The 26,758-nt window shown below is 40.1% G+C and overlaps 3 protein-coding genes and 1 long non-coding RNA gene across 4 annotated transcripts; 1 reads left to right on the top strand and 3 right to left on the bottom strand.

The window, feature by feature from the left end:
• Positions 1-5: 5 nt before the first annotated feature.
• On the bottom strand, positions 6-1,544 carry LOC133729393 (uncharacterized). The gene has a single exon (XM_062156911.1). It carries the CDS (start codon positions 1,542-1,544, stop codon positions 480-482), a length of 1,065 nt encoding a protein of 354 aa, XP_062012895.1. The 3' UTR covers positions 6-479.
• Positions 1,545-7,783: 6,239 nt separating this feature from the next.
• On the bottom strand, positions 7,784-10,090 carry LOC133733522 (eukaryotic translation initiation factor 3 subunit I-like). Its single transcript, XM_062161141.1, has 7 exons — positions 9,569-10,090; positions 9,320-9,447; positions 8,850-8,969; positions 8,652-8,741; positions 8,425-8,511; positions 8,233-8,312; positions 7,784-8,142 (listed from the first exon to the last, which is right to left on the bottom strand). The coding sequence occupies exons 1-7, from the start codon at positions 9,966-9,968 to the stop codon at positions 8,067-8,069; spliced, it is 981 nt and encodes a 326-aa protein (XP_062017125.1). The 5' UTR covers positions 9,969-10,090; the 3' UTR covers positions 7,784-8,066.
• A 1,889-nt stretch (positions 10,091-11,979) lies between these two features.
• On the top strand, positions 11,980-14,635 carry LOC133733137 (aquaporin NIP1-1-like). Its single transcript, XM_062160742.1, has 5 exons — positions 11,980-12,324; positions 12,446-12,670; positions 13,267-13,464; positions 13,693-13,754; positions 13,945-14,635. The coding sequence occupies exons 1-5, from the start codon at positions 12,205-12,207 to the stop codon at positions 14,153-14,155; spliced, it is 816 nt and encodes a 271-aa protein (XP_062016726.1). The 5' UTR covers positions 11,980-12,204; the 3' UTR covers positions 14,156-14,635.
• A 3,052-nt stretch (positions 14,636-17,687) lies between these two features.
• LOC133730105 (uncharacterized) lies at positions 17,688-19,156 on the bottom strand. Its single transcript, XR_009856596.1, has 2 exons — positions 18,861-19,156; positions 17,688-17,934 (listed from the first exon to the last, which is right to left on the bottom strand). It is a non-coding gene; the product is annotated as an uncharacterized LOC133730105 (long non-coding RNA).
• Between the last annotated feature and the right edge of the window lie 7,602 nt (positions 19,157-26,758).

The following is a 26,758-nucleotide window of genomic DNA, read 5'->3' as shown; positions in this document are numbered from 1 at the left end:
AACAGTGTGGATGCAGGTACTGTGCACTGGTGACGGGACAGTAGCGGACGGAGCTGGGTGTGCGGAACAAGTTCGGTAAATCATTGTTTGGATTCTGTTTTAGATTCTATTTCTCGAACTTCGTGTTTCGGAACTTGTGGATATTTAGCATCGTGTCAAATTTAGTTGAATTCTCTTTCATTGAAATTCATACTTCGTGTGATCCTTATCCAAGTACTGGACGAGTGAAATAGGTTTTAACAACTCAAGTTTTTCACCTCAAAAATATTTGTAGCTTCCGCTGTGTTTATACGAAAAGTTTTCAAACAAAATGCCTAGCGGTTCTCTAGAATGTAAATCGAGCGTTCGGTTTATGTTTTAGAGGCTCGCGGCACTGTGACGTGCTTAAGCTGGTGAGGTGCAGCTTGGGGCGTTACAGATTTTACTTTGTATAATGAAAAAATCTATAAAAATTTTCAACTCTTTGATTTCCATTCATGTTACAAAAATGCCCGAAAGCAAAAAATTACATCGATAATGATCAATATCAAACTGCCTAAGATCACCATCTTCATCCAACTCTCCATAGCTACTGGTTTTCCCGATGGAGAATATTCATGCAGACTAATCAAGCAGCGTGGTGTTGATGAATTAATGGTTGTTGATACTGCAACACTAGTAGACTTTCCATTCCCCGTCTCCAACTCATCATCATCAGCATTATCACTACCACCATTATCATCATCTTCATCATTCTCATCGTCGTCATTATCATCGGAAACCCATCCTTTGTCATGAACATACTCCCTCACAGCATCTCTAATGTCCTCAGAACAACGTGACCCCTCTCCCTCAAAAAACTCCAACAACCTCCCCAGCTCCCCGTCTGCCATGTCATTGACGAACGGCCGGACCGGAACCCCATTTTCCGGTTGGAGGAAATACGAGTTGGGATTATCGTCCACGATCACCACTCGCCGCAAGTCACGTCCCAAACCGGACAGGTCTTTCACAAACCTTCCGTTCATCTCCTTGCATGAGTCGCGGTAGAGGCTGTGGGATATCACGCCCTGCCTGTCCAGTCGGTCCACCACCAGCGTGCCGTACTCTCTCATCCCCGCCGTGAACACCACCACCTCGTACTTCTCTGCCAGTCTTTGCAAAAACTGGTCAACGCCGGGACGTTTGATCACGTAGAAGGTCATCTTCGTGCCACGAATAATGGGCCGGACGACGAAGTTGAAGCGCTGGGGCACTGTGGCCTCAGTGTGCACCAGTGTTTCGTCCAGGTCGAGAAACACGGTTCTCTTCTCCGGCGAAGTTAACGGCGGGAGTGGGGGGCGTGTAGTTTGAGGTCCGGGGTCGGGGCCGGCCGGGTCTGGAGTTTGAGTTCGGGTTAGGATCTCGAAGCTGCATTTGTGGCTGCCAGTGCGGGCAAGCACGACCTTGGAGTCGGCGGCTGCCTTCTTTACTGAGGAGTTGCGGCGGTGGTGCCGCCTTATGCCGTCGCGGTTCTTGATGGATGAAAACTTGCTAGCTCTAATCTTCATTATTTTGGACACCATATTCTCTAAATTGCTCTTTGTGATTTTTTGTTTTTTTTTTAATAAAGCTCTTTGTGAATTTAACTTTTTGAGAGTGAAAAGGATCCGAAGCAGTGAAATGTTTTGGGAATCTGAGATTTCAAGAATGTGGGAGGGTTTTTAAACGTTTGTTTTAGATGGACGTGGCTTAGCTGAGAGGTCTGTTAATGGTTAAGCCAAGGGCGGGTGAGTTTGTTTAGCGGCGGTTGCTTTGGTTCAACAGTGGGATTTTCTTGTTAAAGTTGAATATCCATGCATTCAGGGTTTGGTTTTTCGGTTACCCGGTTTAGTCTTGAGTGAGTTTTTCGCTAATAGTCAAATCGGGTTCCATATTCGTTTAATTTTGTTTGACTAAGAACGTTCTATTTTGACTAACACAAAACAAAATCAAAATTACCAACTTTCAAAGCCTCATCATCTACTATTGTGAAGAGAACTATTTCTATATTTGACAGAGATAATTTCAGAAAGAACGAATATTCCGTCATCTTCTTCCTTGACCAATCAATTTTAATTTCAATTGCAAAAAAGACAGAGCCGCCTCCTCTCTAGGGTTAGGGTTTTCTGCGGTGCTTCTGTGCAAACATCAACAATGTCTTCTATTGATGCCATGGTTGCTCGACTGGCTTCATCTCTTGCGATTGCTAAGGGAAGGAAGCAGGTTGATCTGCGACCTAAACAAGGGAAGGGTCTGCGGCAGGCGGACGTGTTTATGGTGGGTAAGCTGTTCACTGCTCGAGAGTACAATAATCGATCTTTTCTGGGGATGTTCCGGAATGCATGGCGGGTGCATGGATCACTCCGTGTAGAGGAGGCGGAGGGACAGAGGGTTCTTTTCACCCTCTCTAACGCTACCGATCGGGATCGGATATGGAAGGGAGCGCCATGGGGGTACAATCATGCTCCGGTTGCCCTAGCCTACTATGATGGGGTGGCTGCCATTGATTCGGTCCCTTTCACCACAGCCTCGTACTGGATCAATTTGCAAGGCATCCCGCCTGCGTTCCGTTCTGAGAGGGTGATGTCCTTGATCGGCTTTACCCTTGGAGATTTCAAGGAGATCGACAAACAGGCTAAGAAAGTTGGAAAATATCGCATCAGGGTGGAGATCCCTCTCAACAGGCCGCTGCCTTTCCAACACTGGTACTAGGTGGAGGATGAAGTCGAGTTCTTATGCAAATTTAGGTTTGACAAACTGTTTGGTCATTGCTCGACTTGTGGCCTGGTTACTCATGTCGGCCTTCCATGCTCTGGACCTCCGTTGGAGTTGAATGATGGTGCAGCACGCACGGTCTTAGGTGCCCGACAGGAGGCTGCTGTTCCTGTGCCGGAGATGCAGCTTATTGGGAGCAATGTTCCGACCTCGAGTTCGACGTCGATTAGCACAGTGAATGCAGGAATCCGGTCTAGGGTTTCCATGGGAGGACAGGAGGTGGTGTTCCGAACTATGCTTCCCAACCAACTGCCGGAGCGGCTGCTCCACAATCCGGCCATCCTGATGACTCGACCTCGACGTCAAGCTCACATTCGAGAATTGCCTGAGATGTTGACTATACCTGACAGCATCATGGGGAAGAGACGACAAAGGGAGGATGATAACATCACCATTTCTCCGAAAAAGCTCAAGTTGAGTTTAGCTGTTGGCAAAAGGAACCTGAACTTGGAACTGGAACAGCTCTGTTTGGTACCGGTGCAGCAAACTGATGAGCACCCTCTTCAGGTAAAGAGAAAAAGGGGGAGACCTGCAGGTAGTAGAAACAAACTACCTTATGGGGAAAAGAAGAAAGCAAAGCAGGGCGACGAGGGTAGGGCAACAAAGATAAGGCTCTTCCCCAAACTTGACAAGGCAGGTGATGGAGCAGGCTCCAACCCGAAAGGGAAGGAGATAGCTATTTACTAATTGCATTTTATTTCCTTCAAGTCTATTGCAAGGTGATGAGGCTTCTATATGTCTTCTATGACGTTTCTAATCAGTGTTTGTACCACAATTGCGTGCCTGGCAAGCAAGGGTTAGTTGAATATTTCTTCCGTAGGAGGCGAGGCTTGATTACTTTGTATAGGCTTGCAAATTTGCGAGCGCATCAGAGACTCTAGTAGTTTGCTTTAGCTTAGATAGGGTAGTCGTTTTGAGTTTGGTTTTCTTATGTAAGCTTTGTAGACTATAGCCATTTGGCTGTTGATCTATTGATATTCAACTTCTATTCAAAAAAAAAATCAATTTTAATTTCAGATTGAGAAATTTTATTTACACGGTCCTTTACTTAATACACATTCACAATTTTTAAAATGTTTTTAATTACCATTTTAACCTTCAACAAAAAAAAAACCTTTCAAGCAATCGAAACGATGCGAACTGAATTTTCCTCATCAATATTTCTCTTTATTAATTCATCATTCTTTGTCATACCCATGGAATCCATCGTTTTATTAAATGTATGCATTTAGTAAGCTTGTTTGTATTTTGTACAATGGATATTCTATAATATTTGACAATAAGTAAAAAATATCAAGACGCAAATCATGTAACTATATACTTTTGCCTAAGAGTCCAGAACAAAAAGAAAGGGAGAGAGAGATATGAGTGGCATAAATCAATTTCGGGAGAGAGAACATAGAGTTGATGAGTTGAGAAAATCAACTTTAGGTTACAGGCGGAGAGAGAAGAAGGGAGAAAGAGAGATAGGGGAAAAGAGTAAGGGGTGAAATAGGAAGTTCATGAAAAAAATTGGACAAAAAAATTTGAGAGGTGTGTATTAGTGAATTGGGGTTGTGTTAATAAAATTTCTCTTTCAGATTAAATGAGTACAAAAAGTTTTTCTGGACAACGAATGAGTACAAAAAGTTACTCTCAATTAATAACTGCCAAAGTAATAAATAAAAAAATAATAACTAATACCCAAAATGAATTGGGAAAATTTCAAGAAGAGTACATGAAGTATTGGCCATTCTAACCTTTCGTGAATCAACTTTTGTTAAAATCAAAACAGTACATCAAGTTCAAATTTCTACCCAATTTGAGTACATGCCGTTACGGGTTCCGTTAGTGAGTGTACTTTCTGTCAAATTTTTAGGGGCAAATCAGTCAAAACGATAGAAAGCCCTTTTTATTTAATTTTTTTTTAACTAAAACAAACATATTATTTCTCCCTTTCACCACTTCCTTTCCCAAACCCCCAACACCCATCTGTCTCTTCCTCTCCTCTCCACGACCCACCACCCCCATCCCCCATCCCCATCCCCAATGCCAAACCACACCCATCGAAACCACCTTCTTCTCCACCGACGATCTCGAATATGACGCCGTCTTCGACCCCCCAGAAGGCTTCGTCCTGCGGCCCCTCATTGTACATAAAGATCTGCAACAACACCATGGGATAATCCTCCACATTCTCAATTCCACCCTCCTCCTCACTGGACGACGTCGTTTTGTACTCCATGGTGGCCTTGGGCTTGACTCGCCGGAACTTGATCCAGAAGATGGATCGCAAATTCCAACTGAACCTCCGAGCGGGTACTGCTCAGATGCTCTATCCGAGAGTTCCTGACAACTCAATTGCATGAATTGAGCAACTCCTTGTTGATGTTGTAGGTAGTGGTGTACAAAATAATTTTGTTCATTCTTTTGTTTCTTTTTCTCCTTTATGGACAGATTCTGTTCTCATTGATGTGAGCTCATGTTTCTTTATTAACACATGAATTTGGTACTGGTTGTCAACTTACTGATGGGTGATCCTATTTTCATAATTGAATTAATATATGAATTTGGTAGTGATGGGGAGTTGGGTTTGGGAGATTAAGAAGGGATGATAATGCAAAATGAGTTATTTGAATTCTGGGTTTGATAAGATGGGGAGTTGGGTTTGATGGGTGTGGATTTGGAAGGTGGAGGAGATGTGGTGGTCGCGGTCATGGAGGAAGAGAAAGGGGTTGGGTCTGTTGGGGGGGGGGGGGGGGAGGGGAGAGAGAGAAAAACTGTAAAAATACTATATTACCCTTTAACAAATGAATAATTACATAAGGCTAACGGAAAAGATGACGGCATGTACCAAACTTAGAAGAAGAGAAAGGGGTTGGGTCTGTGGGGGGGGGGGGGGGAGAGGAGAGAGAGAGAGTGTGTCGGAGAGGGTGAGAGAGAGATAGATAGATAGAGAGAGAGAGAGAGAGAGAGAGAAAAAAAAACTGTAAAAATACTATATTACCCTTTAACAAATGAATAATTACATAAGGCTAACAGAAAAGATGACGACATGTACCAAACTTGGATCGAGATTTGAAAGTCATGTACTGTTTTGATTTTAACAAAAGTTGATTCACGAAAGGTTAGAATGACTAATACTTCATGTACTCTTCTTGAAATTTTCCCAAATGAATTTGCAAATTAATCATGTGTTCGGTCCTAAATATATGTATGCATTTCTTTGAAAGCAGATATGCTAGGTAGGGTAAACAGATATAGTTTGAACAAACTTGTAAGGCCATTGCAACCTCAGCAACCATATGGTCCGACACTCTACCTAGCCTCAATCTCCAGTAAATCACCGCAGTACAATTTAACAACCACCATTCCAAAGAACGCCTCCAAAAATGCATGTGCTTCCTTCCAGCCAAAAAATTGCAAGCCACCATAATCGCTGTCACTAGTAGAGCCTAAGGCGCTCCTCCTCATCGGGCCACCACCAATTCGAATTGGTAGCGGAACGCCAATAGAGAGCTGCCATGGTTACGTCGTCGCTCAAAGTGGTGGCAAGAAAATTGCATCTAGATCAGCAACATATGCTACACATGCAACTAGGCCCGGGCATTTTAACCCAGAAACCCGAAAACCCAGATTGGACAAAAGAAAACAAAAGTCTTGCAACTCTGTGTAGAATTGGCTCTAATTTCGAGTAAAGCCCTGCCTTTGAGTATAGGATGGAAGATACTTCATTTGTTGGTTAGAACACACATAGTCTACTAATTATATTATAACTATACTAAAGCTCACTCACAAAAAGACAAATGAAATGAATAGTGCACTGACCATTTTGCCCTTATGTATTTGTCATAATTACCTTTCTGTCCTAGCTTATTTTTTTCTAACACATTAGAGCAACTCCAACAGATTCCCCATATTTTGATTTTTCTCTACTTTAGGGAAAAATAAGCATCTTTTGCTCCAGCAGATTCCCTATAACTATCCCTATTTTAGGGAAAGTGAGGAAAGAGAAAACCAAATTCCCTATATTTACAGCAAACTCTAAAATTTTAAGGAAGAATATAGAGATTTTAGAGATTGTTGTAAAATAGGGAATCTGTTGGAGTTAGAGAAGAAAAAGAGGCTAAAGCTTTAACTTCTGCTTCCCTATAATACATAAATTATAGGGAAGCTGTTGGAGTTGCTCTTACGACCTCTTTTTTTTAATTTTTTATTATTATTATTTTTTAATAACATCACAACCTCTTTTACACATGTAGAGTTCAGCTGCGTTTTTTTTCCACCGCTTCCCTCCTGTATAGTTGTGAACTTCTCCATCACCAGCATTGCAGAGCGAGTTCTTTAATTGATTGAAAACACATAATGATAATAAAAATACCCGCAGCAAAGCGCGGGCCATCTATCTAGTACCTACTAATTTTCTCCAATACCTCGAATCTATTTTTTTTTTTTTTGCCAATTAAATTACATTCCTAATAATTTGTATACAAAAAGTTAATGAGATTTCTAAAATAAACTTGCCAGTTGTAACACAATGTTCATGATTTATATATGCTAAACAAAGTTTTGTACAACTAACAACTTTTAAATTACATAAAAATTGGATGAATGGTCATCAGTTAACCTAATGTGTGTGACTTTTGATTCATCCTGACCAGCACCAAGCACAACCTAATCGATCTTTCAACAAACTTAGAAAAATCGATCATTTCATAAATATGTTAACTCAACAAACTTGATCACTCATAATATCAACATGGTAGTTGATTGTGACAATATTGCATGATCAAGAATGAGGGGATAAAAGTGGTGAGAAAATGGGTGCTTTGATTGATCATCACGCCGATTTGAGTCATTTGACTCCCCAAGCGGTTAGAAAAGTTGAGATCAAAGCTTAAGAAGGCCATCCCAACAGTCGGTAGTCGGAATCTCTTCACAGTATTTGCCGATAAGTTATTCATTAGTAAAAAATAAAAATCGTTTAGCGATCTCATTTATGCGTTCTTTTTCTTTCTGATATTATCAAAGTAAAATCATAAACAATATCAAAATTCTACTAACATCTGCATCTAAAATTACAAGTAAATTCAACAAGGAGGCTAACCATAATTGTCTCACATATAGAAGGGAAAAAAAAAACCACTACAGAGATGTTTTCTTTTTAACATCAACAAGCAACCACAGGACATGGTTTAATAGCCTGTACTACAACAGTAGAGCTGATCAATATGGCCGGAAAGGAACAGAAAACGCTTCTGGCTGGCACATCGATCGCTCGAAATGATATAATATCAAACTAAACTGCAAGCCTAAACCTTGATTCTGAAGTACTCCTGGTCAAAATGATTTATACGTACATAACCATCCTCACCTCCGGTTGAGAAACTGAAAATAATGTAACAAGATAAAATTAGTTTAAAAAAATAAACATATACTCTTGTTAAAATGAAACCTACAAAGCTGAACCATATGTACCTGTTACCATCAGGATTGAAGTCCAAAGCATTAATAGGTGAGAAATGCCCTTTAACAGTTCCAATCTCCTTTTCAAGAACCTAATCATATTAAGAATATCAGAAAAACAGAGATCATGTACTGAAGACCTTCATAACTAACTGAAACGTTTATAAAAAGAAAGGAAAAAGAAAAAAAGCAAGTATGACAGACCTTGTCAAAGAATTTGGCTTCAAAATGCCCTGCGCGATGATCAGTCGTGGTGACTTTAGTGGCATCCTGGCCACCACCAAGCACGACCTGGAAAGCACAACAGGAACAAAACAATATGCATATACATAAGAGATACAAGGAACCAGTTCAGTGGCATGAATGAATTGTAAGCATCTATATACTCTAGTAAGTATCATCGTCAAGCAAACCAATGGGAGATTCATTACATGATCAAGCAGAGGAGACATTGCAACTGCGTTGACGGGAGGCTGCGTCACGTAGGTCTTGATAAGAGTTAATGTTCTAGTATCCCAGAGCTGAAAGAATGAATTTGAAGTAGCAATTACACAACACTATTCTGTATAATACAGAAATTAACTAAACATAATTCAAAGCAAAAAACCAAAGTATATGAGATGCAGTACCTTGGCAGATTTATCTCGGGAACCAGTTAGAAAGTGAGAACCATCCTTAGATTTTACTAGTGATTTTATCTCCTCCTTGTGACCAATCGCCGCCTCGTTCTTTTTGAGTAATTTCCCAGTCTGCAAGTTTCAAAGAATATGGTAAACACAACTCATCTCCAACAAACAATTGTAATGTTGGTCACATACATGGCAATTTTTTATTATACGCATTGTGTTAAACAAATTTGCAAATCAATTCACTCTAAAAAAAATGTTTTGGTTCTCATTGCACTAGTCAATTTGATTTCATATAAGCTATGAAATTCACCAAACCATATATCAATACATGTAAGTTGCAAGCATTGTTAAACACATACACCAAGAAGACTCACACCTAGACTAAATTGCAATCCAACCAAAAGGAACAGAACCAAATGTACAATTATCTTCCAATGCAAGCAACATTGAAATTCAATCAAATTAATCACCTCAGAATCCCAAATACGAATCACAAAATCTTCTCCAACGCTAATGATAGTTTTGTTCAAAGGCCCCCATACAGCTCTGTTTATCTTTCCTTGGTGCCCATTCAGTGTCAGAACGGACTCACCAGTCTCTGGAAAAAATTACACAAATTGAAAAGCACAGACTGAAATTTCGACAATGATGAAAGAACAGTTCTTGTGCAATAAAAATAACTAAACAGATTGAAAATCACATAAATTGAGAGAACATACGAGCGGCGTGGTCCTTAGCGATGCGTTTGACGTGAATCGCAGAAGGAACTCCCATGAAGGGATCAGTGGTAATGACGGCGAGGCGATCGCCGACGGAGAACTCGACGGATCTCGCCGGACATTTGAAGTGGAAGGAGAATAGCTGCTCGCCGGTCCGAACATTCCAGAGCTTGGCGGTGGAGTCCCCGCTGCCGGTGATGAGGCGCGAGGAGTCTCTGGAGACGTCGCAGCACCAAACGGCGCCGTTGTGGCCGACGTAGGTGCCGAGGCGCTCGCCGTTGTCGGCGAACCAGACGTTAGGGTTGTGGTCTTTGGCGCAGGAGAAGAGGAGGTCTCCGTCCTTGTTGTACTTGATGAAAGTCAAGGGCCTCTCGTGTCCTTTCAGCAGAATCGGCCTCATTGAGAATAACTGGTGCTCTACGGACAATGCGACTTTGCTTGTATGAAATTGGAGAAGACGATTCGGGAGGTTAGGGTTTTTAGCTACGTACCTGGTTAATTATAGACTTAATTATGGCGATGAAACTGGTGATGGGCTTAGAATACTAGACGACATCTAGACCCATTGAGATTCTTTTGAGTTTTGATAAACTTTTTTGAGGCTTTTACCATTGCGGTAAAAAGCTGGGTGGTGAACTTTCACTACGGGCACCAATTAGATTGTTCGTATCAATAACTCACACAATTTTTTTTTAGCTGGGGTGCCTAACTTCTGATGCAGGGTGCTAATTTAGGAGATGAAAATGAAAGTGATTGAGCCCAAAAGTAATCTTGGCAAGATCCTTTAGGGGATTTAGCACAGCGGGCCGATACATGCGGCCCAAAAATAAGCCTACTTGAGTTTGGGTAAATCCATAAGGAAAACGAGCCCTTATTGGAGTCAGGTAGCGGAGACTGAATATGAAGCTTCAATCAATAATCCTTCTATGGCAAGGAACAGTCGAATATAAATACCAGGTTTCAAGGACGAATCAAGGACAACTCTTCAATCAACTAATCACACAGATTATCAAAGCCTATCCGGAGCAAACCTGCCTGCAACCTAGTTGCAAACCAGCGAAGCAAGGGTAACGCCCTCGCAACCCAGCGAAGCTAAAGATACGCTTTAGCAAAACCCTGTGCTTTCTCCAAACTTCTCGGTGATTGCTTTGCTCAACCTACAACGTTGAGTATCGATTCGGTGACGCGAAGAGATCACAACCAAAACCCTTATCCGTAAGGCAAGAAGTCCTTTTCCGAAAGGCATATATAGAAAAGAACCTTGTGACGAGGTGGTGCTCTTCTCGTCCACATCGTTTGATCAAAAAGTCAGGTCAAGGGACTCCCCGACGACTGCACCCCACGGTGCTGGCACGCCTGCGCACAAGCTCAAAAGAGACAATTTGCACGCCAATTGATTTTGGAGCCAAACATAAAGACCAAATACATTAATTTTGTCAACATCCTATTATTATGGTGAAGAGCAGAGAAGTCATACAAGAGACTATTACACTAAAAAGGAAAAGAAACAGTAGTGTTGTCTATGTGTCGTTTCATGTCGGGTTCATATGATGAAAATTTAAACTTGATCCAATTAATAAATGTGTTGGAAAACTAAACTCAAACACAACCTATTTTCAAATGGATTACTTCATTGGGTAAACAACTCTTCAGAAGTAAAACCGAGTCAACCTATTTCGCTTGTATAAGAGAGTTGAATTGACAGATATAATTTATTTTAGGCTACATGAATGTGAGTTCACAAAAATCATCACTATAAATTTTGTATCCATGACTTACAGTAAAGAAAAAAGTGACGAAATAATCAATTGAAATTTATTAAATTTTAATAGGTTGTGTATGTAGGTTACTCGAGTTTACCCATTTGATGAAATAAATGAGTTACAAGGTTCACTCGTGAGTGGGCACTTGGCAGGTTAACTCTAGACCCGCCCGCTCAATAACATGTCTTGGGGGTTTCGAATTGTGTTATTCGAGTCGTTTAAGAACTGACAGCTCCAAATAACAATAAGATCAAGATCCTCTCCAATTGGCAGACTTTGGTTATCCTTGGCTTTCAATATCAGCCGTTGATGAGGTATACAAGGGATAGTAAAATGTCACATCAGCCGTTGATGAGGTATACAAGGGATAGTAAAATAAATAGATAATCCCACGTTCTGCAGATAACTACCCATTATCCCTAAAAAAATCGATCATTTTATAAATAGTGGTAGTTATATGCAGATAATGACATCTCATCTTAGGAGCGGTGAGAGCATGCATATATCAAATTTAACGACATTCTAAATTCAAACCAGTATCATTCTCATCTTACATTAAACAAGTCCTCATTATTATGTTCAAGATCAGCATGCCTAACCGGCCGGGTACCCGTACTTAACGGTGATTAGAAGAAGATATGGAAAGCCATCAATATCGTCTCTGTAATTACGGTGGGGTAGTTGAAGCAGCCTTGAATGCCTTTTTGCTGTTTCACACCATAAGTGGGAGTTGTCCTCCTGAGTTTTTTTTTCTCACTTCAGTCTTCAGGATTGAGAAAAACAAGCACAAGAAATTTTCTCCTTCTGAGTCGATCACTCTGTTCTCTCTCTTTCTATCTTTCTCTTCATCAGCTGTTTTTGTGTTCTGAAGCCATGGCTGAGAATCATGCAAGTGATGGAAACCATGTCCTCAATGTAGAAGATGACAAACCTTCCTCCAAAACCAACCAAGAATCAAGCAGTAGCTTGCTCTGTGTACTCTTTTTGCAGAAGGTGACATAAATCTATTGACTAATTTCCTTTACTTTTGGTTTCAAGCACAATCAAAAATGTGATCTTTCAGTTCCAAAACCATTTCATCAAATGTTCGAAGTTGAGATATTTTTATTTTCAGGTGATTGCTGAGGTGTTGGGGACATACTTCTTGATATTTGCTGGTTGTGGGGCTGTGGTAGTGAATTTCGACACAGATAAGACGGTGTCGTCTCCGGCGGTTGCAATTGTTTGGGGACTGGTTGTCATGGTGATGATTTACTCTGTTGGTCACATCTCCGGTGCCCATTTCAATCCTGCTGTCACAATTGCTTTTGCTACTACTAAGAGGTTTCCATGGAAACAGGTGAGCTAATTAAACCAACTCATGATTTTATTTCATAAATTTTTTTCCTTTGGAAATGGTAAACTACACAAATACACTCTGAGATCAATGTGTTATCTTAAAAAAAATGTGTTACTTATTGAATAAGATTAATGTAGGAATGACCAAGTTTTCCAGAAGGCATTGTTGACTAGTTTTGGCTTAGACAAGCAGTTAATCATCATTCAAACTAAAAATCCAGGTCCTTCACAACAAAAGGAAAAAGAAAAGAATAATAAAATTTAGGGATTAGATTGTATTGTATATATAGTCAAAGCTCGATTAGCATTGCTTCTGAAATCGCCCTAAACCATTCAAGAATAACAAAATGCTCTTGCTGTAGCCTTTGACAGAAAATTTCTGAATAGAGGGCTTAGAGGCGCTGTGAATTGATCGAAGTGCTTTAGAAAGCACTTCGACAATATCAAACAGGCCCTTGTTATCTTGAAATGCCTGTACTTCATACATAAATTTACACCGCTGTATCTCGCGTAACGAGAAATGCCTGTACTTCATGCACACCTCAGTTTAATGACTACCTATCTTTTTTGTTTGTACGTTTTGCTTTCTCTCTATAGGTACTCCCTTATATTGCTGCTCAAGTCCTTGGATCAACGCTCGCAAGTGGTACCCTTAGGCTCATATTTAACCACCATAAAGACCACTTTGTTGGAACAAGTCCTAGTGGAACTCTGTTGCAGTCTTTCGTGATTGAGTTCATCATCACATTTTACCTCATGTTTGTAGTTTCTGGTGTGGCCACTGATAACAGAGCGGTTAGTAACTTAGTACTATTCTACCTCTTAATCTCAACACTGGCTCTGATTTTTCAATTAAGAACAACCTAATATGGTTTGCTGGGCCTAATAGGGTTGGTGAGTTACTCTTTTAACTGATTAGGCTAGTATATTATCATATTACTTGATTTGGGCAATGTTTTCCAACATGTCACTTTAATATATTAAAGTATCAATAATAATGTCCCAAACTGTTTGCTTATGCAGATTGGAGAGCTTGCTGGGCTTGCAGTTGGCTCCACGATTCTTTTGAATGTGATGTTTGCAGGGTATAAACTAATTAATATTTTATTAATATAATCATTCCTATCCAGTGGTATTTTATTAGTAATAAGCAGAGACATGTTTTCCCTTTAGGAAGTTTTCCATAGGTCAAACTAAGAACTTTGTCTTCTTTGTTTGTTCTTTAATATTCTGTGTTCATTCTATTAGTTTCTCATGTGATTTGGGCATCTGCAGGCCAATTACAGGAGCCTCAATGAACCCAGCAAGAAGCTTAGGCCCTGCAATAGTATCAAGCCATTACAAAAACTTGTGGATTTACCTTGTGTCACCAACTCTTGGAGCTGTATGTGGTGCCCTGGTCTACAATGTTATCAGATTTACGGATAAGCCACTGCGAGAGCTCACCAAGAGTGGATCTTTCTTGAAAGGCGCAGGCTGCACCTAATTGATGAAAATAGAAGAAGAGGAATTGCGCCGTTGTGGCCGAAGTAGGTGCCGAGGCGCTCGCGGTTGTCGGCGATCCGGACGTTAGGGTTGTGATCTTTTGCGCAGGAGAAGAGGATATCGCAGTTGTTGTTGTACTTGATGAAAGTCAAGGGCCTCATTGTGAAATAACTGGTGCCGTACGGACAATCCGACTTGCTTGTATAAATTTTTTGGAGAAGACGATTTGGGAGGTTAGGGTTTTAGCTACGTACCTGGTTATGGACTTAATTATGGCTGTGTTGGGCTTAGCATGCTACACGACATCTAGACCCATTGAGATTCTTTTGAGTTTTGATAAACTTTATTGAGGCGTTTTACCCTTGCGGTAAATCATAAATGGGAGCCCAGACACTCAGTACTAATTACAGTGTTCGTAAGAATAGCGCACACAAATTTCATAAAAAAATAAAGCCTTAAATTTGTAAAATTTGAATACAAAAAAATTAATTTAATCAATTTTCTTGTTCCGGAAGTTATATTTTTTAAATGAAATTAATAATTAAATAAAAATTTAGGCATGAATTGTTGCGACGATCGACTTATGTTAAAAAGTGCATACTCCATTCATAAGTAAAGTTTGTGCTTGTATTCCTCGTATCGAATTATTTTTTCTCCCGTAGTACCCATAATTGGTTAGCTCATCTCAACAGTTATCAATAACCTCTAAAATTGATATTTGGAACTCTTCAACTTATCAAACCTCCGATTCATTTTTTTCAATATTTAAAAAGCTAAATACACATCTTTAATCATTTATTATTACATCTTTCAAAAACTGCACACATTCTTCATTCATCCACGAATAACTCGCATTTAGATTAGGTGAAAGTATTCCTTTTAATTTGTTAATTTTCTCCAATAGCCCACAATTGAAAAAAATAAAAATAAATACCCCACAATTAATCTAAATTTTTGCACAACACATGTATAAGCCTCATCCTAGTAGCACATGTATAAGCCTCATCCTCTGTGTGTGTGACTGTGTACGGAGAGTTCACATGTTAGATATTTCACAACATTCATGCTAGAGACCATTGGGATGGACCATCTTACATATATTCTTCACGATCATAACCTAAATTACATATGTTTACTAAATAATATATGCAAAAAAATTCATCAGGCAACTCAGAAAAGAAATCCTCCCATATATTTATTTTGAACCATGCATATTGTCAGAGCTCGCAACTCGCAAGTCACTATGCATATACAATTCCCATAAATTCATCAAGTTTTAGTCTTTTAGACTGTGTTAATGTGGTAGGCTTTTCTAGAACCAAATGAGGCGAAGCAGAGCATAAGAATGACATCAGTAGTGCTCATTGACTTTTATCCCTAGCATTTCTTTTGGTTAATTATTCACTTCCCTGGCAAAGCAATCCAGTTCAATAGCTTTGCTCCAACTTTTTTGGAAGTAACTGAAAATTAGCATGATATTGTTGGCGTGAGTCATTCTCTATAATTGTAGGAATTGTAGTATAATTAAGATTGTATAGTTAAGGAGAATATTATGTAGTTAAGGGGGAGAATATTATGGTGTAATTAGTTTCCTCACTTTCCTATTAGAATTGTGTATACTTTGTATATGTACTCTATCTTTGGAGAAGATCAATACATCATAAATTTCCAAACTTTCTCTTTGCCTTTGTTATGTTTGACTTGGTATCAGAGTAGAGATCCTTCTGGACTCTGTTTGTTTGTTTCCGCTGCAAATTTGTCTTTGTACTCTTTAAGAGTTTGTCCTTTGTCTTCGTCCTTTGTTCCTTTTGCCCTAAAACCCTAAAGTTTTCGACACCTAGCCTTGTCGTCAGCCTCTCCTTCCTTAAGTGTGCCAAATTTTGTGGTTTGTGTTGTTGTTTGAAGAAGAAGAATGACTTTGTCTCCTCAGAGTGGAAACCTTCAGTATCGCCCCAACAATCAAAGGTACCAACCAAATCAGAATTATAACAGGGGACAAGCATCATTCAACAGTAAGGTGATTTGCAACTATTGTAAAACTGTTGACCACTACAAGAGTCAATGCCCCAAGTTTCTAAGACTCAACTCCAATAACTCTGGTTGGAAAGGAAGTAACAATGGTCAGAAGGAAGCAATCCAACTGGTGCAGGAGCAAGAACCTGATTTCTATGGTGTGGAGGCCCAAGATCAAACTAAGGGTAATGTTTCCCTAACTCAGGAAAATTGAGGTAAAATTGGTGTTACTTTAAATGTTTCTAGCTTTACTGGTAGTAACACATGGATAATTGATTTTGGTGCGTCTGATCATATGACCTATGATAATTCTTTCTTTGTCACGTTGTCCTCCCCATCCATAACACATGTCTCTAACGCCAATGGTGAGCAGTCCTTTCCGGTCTTAGGAATTGGGTCAGTCCAGGTTACACCGTCCATTACTCTTTATAATGTCCTCTATGTAACCTCTTTGTCTCATTTCATTAAAAAAAAAAAAAAAAAACTCTTTGTCTCATCATCTCTTATTTGTGTCTCAGTTAAATACACAAAACAAATGCTCCGTAACCTTTTATCCTATGTATGTTATCTTTCAAGATCTGTGCACTCGGGTGATAATTGGCAAGGGAGATCTGAGGGAGAGACTGTTTCACTTTGATTGCATGTACGAAGGACCGACACAAGCACCGTCAAGTCCACAAAGTCATGTTTCCCTGACATTGTGTTCTGATCGGCTGAATGAATTGTGGTTGTGGCATCGCCATTTGGGCCACCCATCTTTTGGTGTCATGAAGAAGTCCATGTCCTCTTTTTTTTTTTGGAGTAAGTGATTCTAGTCTACATTGTGAAACTTGTACTCTAGCCAAGAGTCGTAGGTCTAGTTATCCTTCTAACTTTCTGTCTAGTATAATGCCTTTTGAATTAATTCATTCGGATTTATGGGGACTTCCCAAACATTCAACTCTTTCAGGAATGCATTATTTTGTTTTATTCATCGATGATTTCACAAGATTAACTTGGGTTGTTTTGCTTAAATCAAAGGATGCAGTTTTCTATGCCTTTACAGCATTCCATAATCTTGTTCGTATCCAATATGATGCTCATATTAAGGTCTTTCGGTCTAATAATGGGGGCGGGGGGAGGGGGGGGGAGTTTGTTAATCATTCATTTCGTGATTACTTCCAATCTCATGGAATTGTTCACCAAACCACTTGCCCATAAACACCAGAACATAATGGGATCTCTGAACAAAAGAATCGTCATTTGCTAGACATGGGTCGCGCCCTTCTTCTTAGTGCCAATATGCTTAAATACCTTTGGGGAGAGGCAGTGTTGTGTGCCTCCCATCTTCCTCTCTTCAAGGTTGTATTCCATTTGAGGTATTATCTAGATATGTCACTATCCCATCTCTTAATACCCTTCTTGCTCGTGTCTTTGGTTGTGTAGCCTATGTCCATCTTTATAAGAACCAACGTTCCAAGTTAGATGCAAGGGCTCTCATGTCACGCCCCGGATTTTGAATAACAAATCCAAATCCGAAACATGAATTAATACAACTCACATAAATACAACCTGAATTTTTTTTCTCAAAACAACCACACCTCACATCGCTCGATATTACATAAACCAAATCTCAAATTTGTTTATTACAGCACACTCTCACCAAATTATATTGTAAGGCTCAAATGAGCATAACTCACCTCACAATTACAATTGCTGTAAAACTAAAACAAATTCTCTAACCCGCACGATCACCGTCCTGATTCTCCTGACCTGTAGGATTACCCGCTACACCGTTTGAATAGTGTACCGGGATTGCAACAATACAAACCCGGTAAGCTTTTTGCAAAGCTCGTATGAGTAAATGAAAGGATTGCACGATTTAAAGTAACACAATCAACTCAAGCACATTTTAATTTTGTTTTGCATAAGAATTGAAGTGTACAACATCACTTCAAGCATCAATCAACTCACATCTCATCGTGACTACTCAATAATAAACAACTTCTTACTCAATATATACTCACAGGCTTATGATTTATTTATATAAATCATCCCATGCAGTATATTATACTTACAGGCTTATGATTAATTATATTAATCACCCCATTCAGTATATCATACTTACAGGCTTATGATTAATTATATTAATCACCCCATTCAGTATGTCATGTCATACCCAAGGGCATATGATAACTCGTTTATCCCCCAAGCAGTATGACGGCAGACAGACTAGAGCTCTAACTGTATCGTAAAGTGTCACCTGGGCCAAGGTTCACCTTACGAATGACTGTTTTTCTCAATTCACTCGACTCCTCATTTAATTCATCTCAACGACTCAACTATCGCACTTTACTCAATTACCCATTATCATAGACAACACAACATCTAAGATAAATCACATATTCCAAAGGGTAATGCTCAAGATATAACTCAGTAAATTACACCATCCAATATATATTCCACGTAAATATATATATACGTAATCACCCACACAAGAGTGACCACTAATACCAACTATAGTTCACATGCAATAAAATCTAGAAATTCATTTTTATAGTTTAAATACATTTTACTTACCTATGGACCGTAGTCGATCAAGTCCATATAATTTAAAACAAATATTTATTTTCATAAAACAATTTCCACAATTTCTCAATTAAATAAAATCACCGAATTTCGGTTCGTGAATGAACCATGTGCGATTTACTCACCTCGATATTCCCGCTGCGTCTTCAATTTAACACAATACACACCGAAATCGTTCACCCAAGGGAGACCGTCAATCACCTAATCACACATGACCTTATTTTAGCCAATAACTCAAAAACATACTTAAACGACAATCCAACGGTCGGATCGAAATTAAATGATGATCCAACGGTCGGATCCTCACGGATCGCCTTTAGGATCACCCTCCAAAAATCATCACGAAGATCCAACGGTCGGATCTTCCTGAATCGTCCTTACTAACATCTTCACAAATTTATACAAAAATCCGACGGACGGATTCTCACGAATCGCCTCCCTAATCACTGTTTCTCAATTATACGAAGATCCAACGGTCGGATCTTCGCCCGTGACCACACAAAGTCATCGGGACAGTCATACGATCAACATGTTATAATTTGAAGTAAAACCGATGGTCAGATCTTCGCAGATCGTAAACCAAAGATAAACCGTAAAAACGTTAAATAGTAACGTCAAAACGTAAATCCATTATTTATCCACATTTTCTAAAATAACCTTGTAATATATCAAAACGCTCGTATGGATGCGTAGATCATCGTCCAGATAATATAAACTCAAAATAAGGTCCGACCCACCGCCACAAGCGGAGGTCAGACGGTGGTCAACGCGGCGGTCAACGAAGGTCAACCACCTCTGATGCAAAAGTCGTCAACTACAAACTTCTTCAAAATGAAAGGGTGATCAACTTTCATACCTGGAGCTAAGCCTGGTTCGGCCTAGATCGTCCTAGATCAAGCGTTGAAGTTGGATTAATCTCGGCCGCACGATCGGATCCTAGATTGAATCAGAGGCGTTCAAAAAGTCAAACCTTGATCTAGCGGTCTACACTCAAAATCGTGATGAAAGACTTACATGGGGATGATCAGGGGGAAGAGGAGATCACGAAAATGGGAAGGATCGGCCCGTGCAACGCCGGCGTCGACGTTTTCCGGCCGGGTCGGTTTCGCTCGTCTGGGTGTCTTCGATCCAGCTTTCGGGGCAGCGGCGGGCCAAGACCACACCGGAGGGCGTCTGGGCGTGGAGCGGCGATCACGGTGGTGTCCGGGTCCGGGGCTGGAGGACGCCGGAGGAGGGCCGTTCGGCCGGGTCGGGTCGAGCGGTTCGGCCGCGTGGGAGAGGAGAGAGAACGGAGGGTTTCGGGGACTGTTTAGCAAAAATTAGATTTTTTCGTCCTTAATGAAAAAATCAGAAATTTTTCCTATTTATAGAAAATTCCCAAATTTCAAATATTCATAACTTATTCATACGAACTCCGAATATTGTGTTCCACATATGCACGAGATCGTATCGACGAGCCCTACAACTTTCATGCAGGAAGTTTTCCCAAATTCCGTATGTATAAAAAGTCAATTTCCACGAGCCCCTAAATAACGTTCGATTTCGAAAATTAATCGTTCAAACTAATTCCACAACTTCTCCGAGACTCGTACTCGCTCCCACTATCGTGAAATCATTTCTAAAAAATCCACGGAATTTAATTTGGATTTTTCGGGGTATTACAATCTACCCTCCTTAAAGAAATTTCGTCCCGAAATTTAAGCGCAAGTTAATTGCTCTCGATTACGGTTAACCTAACCATCGAATCTCCATCTTTCCCAAAACTGTAGTAATCTACAAAGCCACAGCAATTTGTATAAAAATACATTCCTATGGCCACTAAATCCTTTCATCACAAACGTAAACTCACACAACAAGAATTCACAAATGAAATCCTCATTCCCACTTAAGTCATCAACATGACATTCCTTCACCGCATCATTTCTCAAAATTACAGCACAACAATTGCCTCAAGCAACCCACACTCAAATCACCACGTGGCATTGCACATATAGCTGTTTTCACACTGATCGTCATCCTGTACTGGCATACAAACACAATAAACACTCCCACAAAGCGTTTCGCTACTCAATTAGCATCACTCAAAACAAATCATTCTCAAAAGCACTCCAACAAAACATGTCACCCAGTGATGATGACTTGGGCTTGCTCAATCCTTGGGCTAAGCATTAGGGCTGGCCAATTGGGCCGAAGAAACCGAACCATCCACATTTCGAACCGGCCCGAACCAATTTGGGTTTAACATTTGGGCCTACCATTCGGGCCGAACAATTGGGCTTACTATTTGGGTCTACCATTTGGGCCGAACAATTGGGCCTACCAATCGGGCCGAACAATTGGGCTTACTATTTGGGCCTACCAATCGGCCCACCAACTTCCAGCTCGGCTACGGTATGAAATTGTACATACCGTATATACGTATGCATACCGTACAGACCGTATATACGTATGCATATCGTACAACTGTATATACGTATGCATACCGTACAGACCGTATATACGTATGTATACCGTACATACCGTATATACGTCCGTATATCAAGCATATACGAGATCCAAAAATATTTGTAAGAGGTAAGGTTCGAACTCCCGACCTCGAACACGAAGGTTTTGCTCCCAACCACTGAAGCAAGAGCTGCCTTCATTAATATATGCTCACGTGTTATATTTATTATGTCATAAGCGACATAAATAAAATAACGGGGGAGGCAAGGTTCGAAACCTTAACCTGCTGCATGAGACCTTTGTCCCCAACCACTGGAGCACAAGCTGTGCTTAATATAATGTGTACAAATGTTATACTTATTATGTCATAAGCGAACATAATAAAAATAAACGAGAGGCAAGGTTCGAACCTCTGACCTCTTGTACAAGAGCTTTGCTCTTCAACCACTAGAGCACCAGCTGCTCTCGTTACTATCCATGCAACTTCTTTTATTTATTCTATCATAAGCGATAGAATAACAACAAACTGTCGGTACACTCCACGTGCCACGACACGTCTTTTCCGTGATTTACGGAAAGCAAATCACTTTCGGCTAAAGCTGTCTGCCACAGCGTCTCGAGGTTCGGCCTGTCCCCTTACACGCTCAACACGCGCCAACAGCTTTTCCGGGTTTCGGGGCGACTTTAATCCAACCCGTGGATTCAAATTCTGAGATCGTTCATCCAACGGTGGAGATCTGCTCACCTTGTTCTATAAATAGGTGCATTCTGGAGAAAAACTGTTCACTCCAAAAGAAAAGAAATTTTCTTCCGAGCTTAAGTCTTTCTCTCTCAACTCTTCAGCCTTTCTCTTCTCAAATCCTTTCTTCATCAATTTCGATCCTTCTCTTCTGATCTTCTCTCCCATCTAGTTGATTCAATCCCATCTTTCCTCTGAACTTTCAGATCTTCAATCTTTTCCTCCAAATCTTCAATCCTTCTTTCTCAGATCTTTTCTTCCATTTGAAGATTCGATCTCATCTTTCCTCTGAGAATCTCAGATCTCCAATCACCAGTTCAACAACTCCAATCCTTCTAACAAAATCTCCCTCAAACACTAAACCATGTATTCCTCGATTTTCACATCCTCTCACTCCATGACCCAAGAGCCACGAACTCTGCAACTAATGGAGCTCCAAACCCCGCAACAAATGGAACCACAACAACAGCAACCAACAGAGGAGGGAGGAAACACCCAAGCAGCTGGAAGTAGTGCCAACATGGATTTCTGGCGAAGCCGTACCAGGTGGATTCCTACTCCAGAACAAATAAGAATCCTCAAGGATCTTTACTACGTCAAGGGATTTAAGTGCCCAACTACAGAGCACATTCACGAGATCTGCCTCCAGCTGAACCAGTATGGACATGTTGAGGGTAAAAACATTTACTTTTGGTTCCAGAACGTCAGGGCTCGAGAGAAGCAGATGAATAGGTGTAATCAGGCTGCTCCAGTGCCCATGGAAACTAGTTCTCTTGGTACTGGTGGATCCATTGATCTCAATTTTGGGTCCACTGGTTCTACTGGTGCTGGTGGATCCATCGACATCAATTTTGGGCCAGCTGGTGGATCCATTGACATCAATTTTGGGTCCACTAGTTCTACTGATGATGGTAGATCCATTGATCTCAACTTTGGTTCCACCTATTCTACTGGTAATGAAGGATTTCTTGATTTAAATTTTGTTTCATATTCTTCCTCACACTTCAACACTAATACCAGTACAACTCTTTTGGCACAACAGGAGGACAAACATCCCTGCAACAACGAGGAGGAGATCACCAGGAGGTTCAAACTCTTCCTCTGTTCCCCGTGCACGGCGAGGACGTCTTTGGTAACCTGAAGGCTACTTCCGAGGAAGGTAGCGCTTTTGGTTACTATTCTGGTGGCTCAGGCGGTTACCACAGTGGCTCAAACGTTTCTCTTGAGCTCAGCCTCAATCCATCCGGAGCTGCTGACTAGGCTTAGTATAGCATAGTCCTCGTTTCCCTTTTTTGTGATATAAAATCAATAAGATTGTGTGCATGTTTTCTTTTCTTTTTGTTTAACCAACAACAACACCAAGGATCGAACCTTGGTCACTCAATACTCTTTTCAAAACCATAAACAACTCTACTGCACACATCTTTCATAATGATTTATCACGAACAATCAATTAAGTTGCACAGAGGTCTAGCTAGCATCCTTAGAGTCAAACCAAACACAAACAATTTCATCGATAGGATTAGGGATTTATAAAGCTAAACACATCCTGAGTTAGCTAGGAAAAACCCACGCCTCTAGAGTTACTCTTACAAATCTTATAAAATCTCAACCATTTCCTCTATTAATTGCTCCATTAAACTTACCACAATTCATACCCTATGAATTTACGATTTAGAAACCGAATCAAACTCCATATCGCATAGTAATTCACTTGAACCACTATGGATACCCAACAATGTCACTACAATCAATACCCAAAATTGCACTTAACCATTTCTCCTAAAATCCATCACCACAGAAACACACCCTCATCTAATAACATTTACAGAGAGTTGACTCTAAATCTCCCCATTATTTACCGACCAAGATCAAACTCCATTTCAAAACTTTAAGTGTCCCGCCTACTTAAACTTAATTAAAACACAAACAACCTCAAATTCACTTCAGTCCAACTCCATACTACGATCCAAAACTTAAGAAAACTAGTTCACAAAATCAATTTCCTTCACTTAAATAAAACTATGTCCACAAGTCATAGTCAGGTCAACAGACCAAGGTGTCCAAACGGAGAATTTCCAATCCAGTTGTCTTTGGGAAACGCAAAATATCAATCAAAAATGATGCTCGCAACATCAACCACGTATACAAAACATGTTCCTCGGATCTCGATTTAAATTTAGAAATGCCAAAACTACCACTAGTCCCACTTCAAATACCCCTTAAGATTTTAGGTACTCGGAGAGAACTCAAATATATAGTCGTTCGTCTCAATCACTTAAACACGAGATCAAACTCCGTTCTCGCACCTCAAACTCTGCTCAACAACTTACAAGCACATGGAAGAATTAACCACAATAATTTCTTCCCTAACCGCAACACTACTCACAACTCCACATGAGTTTAGAATCTATTCAAATGCATCTGTATGTCCAACTTAAGAAGGCAAAATTACTATCAATTAATACTCGTATCCACATCAGATACAAGCATAGGTCCACACCATGCCTTCAACCAAACACTTCTACATACAAAAGGAAACTCATTTCCATAAACAATCCTCACTGACTCATCAGAGTTAAATCCGGAGGTTTCCATTCCTCGAAGATCACAACTCGCGGACACTAAACTTATTCTAATACGAACTTAGAAGGCAACTCTACCGTCCTACGGACATACACGCTGTCTAGACCCCATACTAAGACATACCCAATGATTATACCAGTACCGAAGAGTATATGATGGGGATCCGCTGCAGACGGGCCATCACTCGGGGAGTACTGATTATCACCAAATATGTACCTTACGCTCTGATACCAAACTGTCACGCCCCGGATTTTGAATAACAAATCCAAATCCGAAACATGAATTAATACAACTCACATAAATACAACCTGAATTTTTTTTCTCAAAACAACCACACCTCACATCGCTCGATATTACATAAACCAAATCTCAAATTTGTTTATTACAGCACACTCTCACCAAATTATATTGTAAGGCTCAAATGAGCATAACTCACCTCACAATTACAATTGCTGTAAAACTAAAACAAATTCTCTAACCCGCACGATCACCGTCCTGATTCTCCTGACCTGTAGGATTACCCGCTACACCGTTTGAATAGTGTACCGGGATTGCAACAATACAAACCCGGTAAGCTTTTTGCAAAGCTCGTATGAGTAAATGAAAGGATTGCACGATTTAAAGTAACACAATCAACTCAAGCACATTTTAATTTTGTTTTGCATAAGAATTGAAGTGTACAACATCACTTCAAGCATCAATCAACTCACATCTCATCATGACTACTCAATAATAAACAACTTCTTACTCAATATATACTCACAGGCTTATGATTTATTTATATAAATCATCCCATGCAGTATATTATACTTACAGGCTTATGATTAATTATATTAATCACCCCATTCAGTATATCATACTTACAGGCTTATGATTAATTATATTAATCACCCCATTCAGTATGTCATGTCATTCCCAAGGGCATATGATAACTCGTTTATCCCCCAAGCAGTATGACGGCAGACAGACTAGATCTCTAACTGTATCGTAAAGTGTCACCTGGGCCAAGGTTCACCTTACGAATGACTGCTTTTCTCAATTCACTCGACTCCTCATTTAATTCATCTCAACGACTCAACTATCGCACTTTACTCAATTACCCATTATCATAGACAACACAACATCTAAGATAAATCACATATTCCAAAGGGTAATGCTCAAGATATAACTCAGTAAATTACACCATCCAATATATATTCCACGTAAATATATATATACGTAATCACCCACACAAGAGTGACCACTAATACCAACTATAGTTCACATGCAATAAAATCTAGAAATTCATTTTTATAGTTTAAATACATTTTACTTACCTATGGACCGTAGTCGATCAAGTCCATATAATTTAAAACAAATATTTATTTTCATAAAACAATTTCCACAATTTCTCAATTAAATAAAATCACCGAATTTCGGTTCGTGAATGAACCATGTGCGATTTACTCACCTCGATATTCCCGCTGCGTCTTCAATTTAACACAATACACACCGAAATCGTTCACCCAAGGGAGACCGTCAATCACCTAATCACACATGACCTTATTTTAGCCAATAACTCAAAAACATACTTAAACGACAATCCAACGGTCGGATCGAAATTAAATGATGATCCAACGGTCGGATCCTCACGGATCGCCTTTAGGATCACCCTCCAAAAATCATCACGAAGATCCAACGGTCGGATCTTCCTGAATCGTCCTTACTAACATCTTCACAAATTTATACAAAAATCCGACGGACGGATTCTCACGAATCGCCTCCCTAATCACTGTTTCTCAATTATACGAAGATCCAACGGTCGGATCTTCGCCCGTGACCACACAAAGTCATCGGGACAGTCATACGATCAACATGTTATAATTTGAAGTAAAACCGATGGTCAGATCTTCGCAGATCGTAAACCAAAGATAAACCGTAAAAACGTTAAATAGTAACGTCAAAACGTAAATCCATTATTTATCCACATTTTCTAAAATAACCTTGTAATATATCAAAACGCTCGTATGGATGCGTAGATCATCGTCCAGATAATATAAACTCAAAATAAGGTCCGACCCACCGCCACAAGCGGAGGTCAGACGGTGGTCAACGCGGCGGTCAACGAAGGTCAACCACCTCTGATGCAAAAGTCGTCAACTACAAACTTCTTCAAAATGAAAGGGTGATCAACTTTCATACCTGGAGCTAAGCCTGGTTCGGCCTAGATCGTCCTAGATCAAGCGTTGAAGTTGGATTAATCTCGGCCGCACG

Source organism: Rosa rugosa, chromosome 2 (genome assembly GCF_958449725.1).
Source record: "Rosa rugosa chromosome 2, drRosRugo1.1, whole genome shotgun sequence".
NCBI classification, from domain to species: Eukaryota; Viridiplantae; Streptophyta; class Magnoliopsida; order Rosales; family Rosaceae; genus Rosa; species Rosa rugosa.
This window is presented reverse-complemented; position numbering and strand designations above follow the sequence as displayed.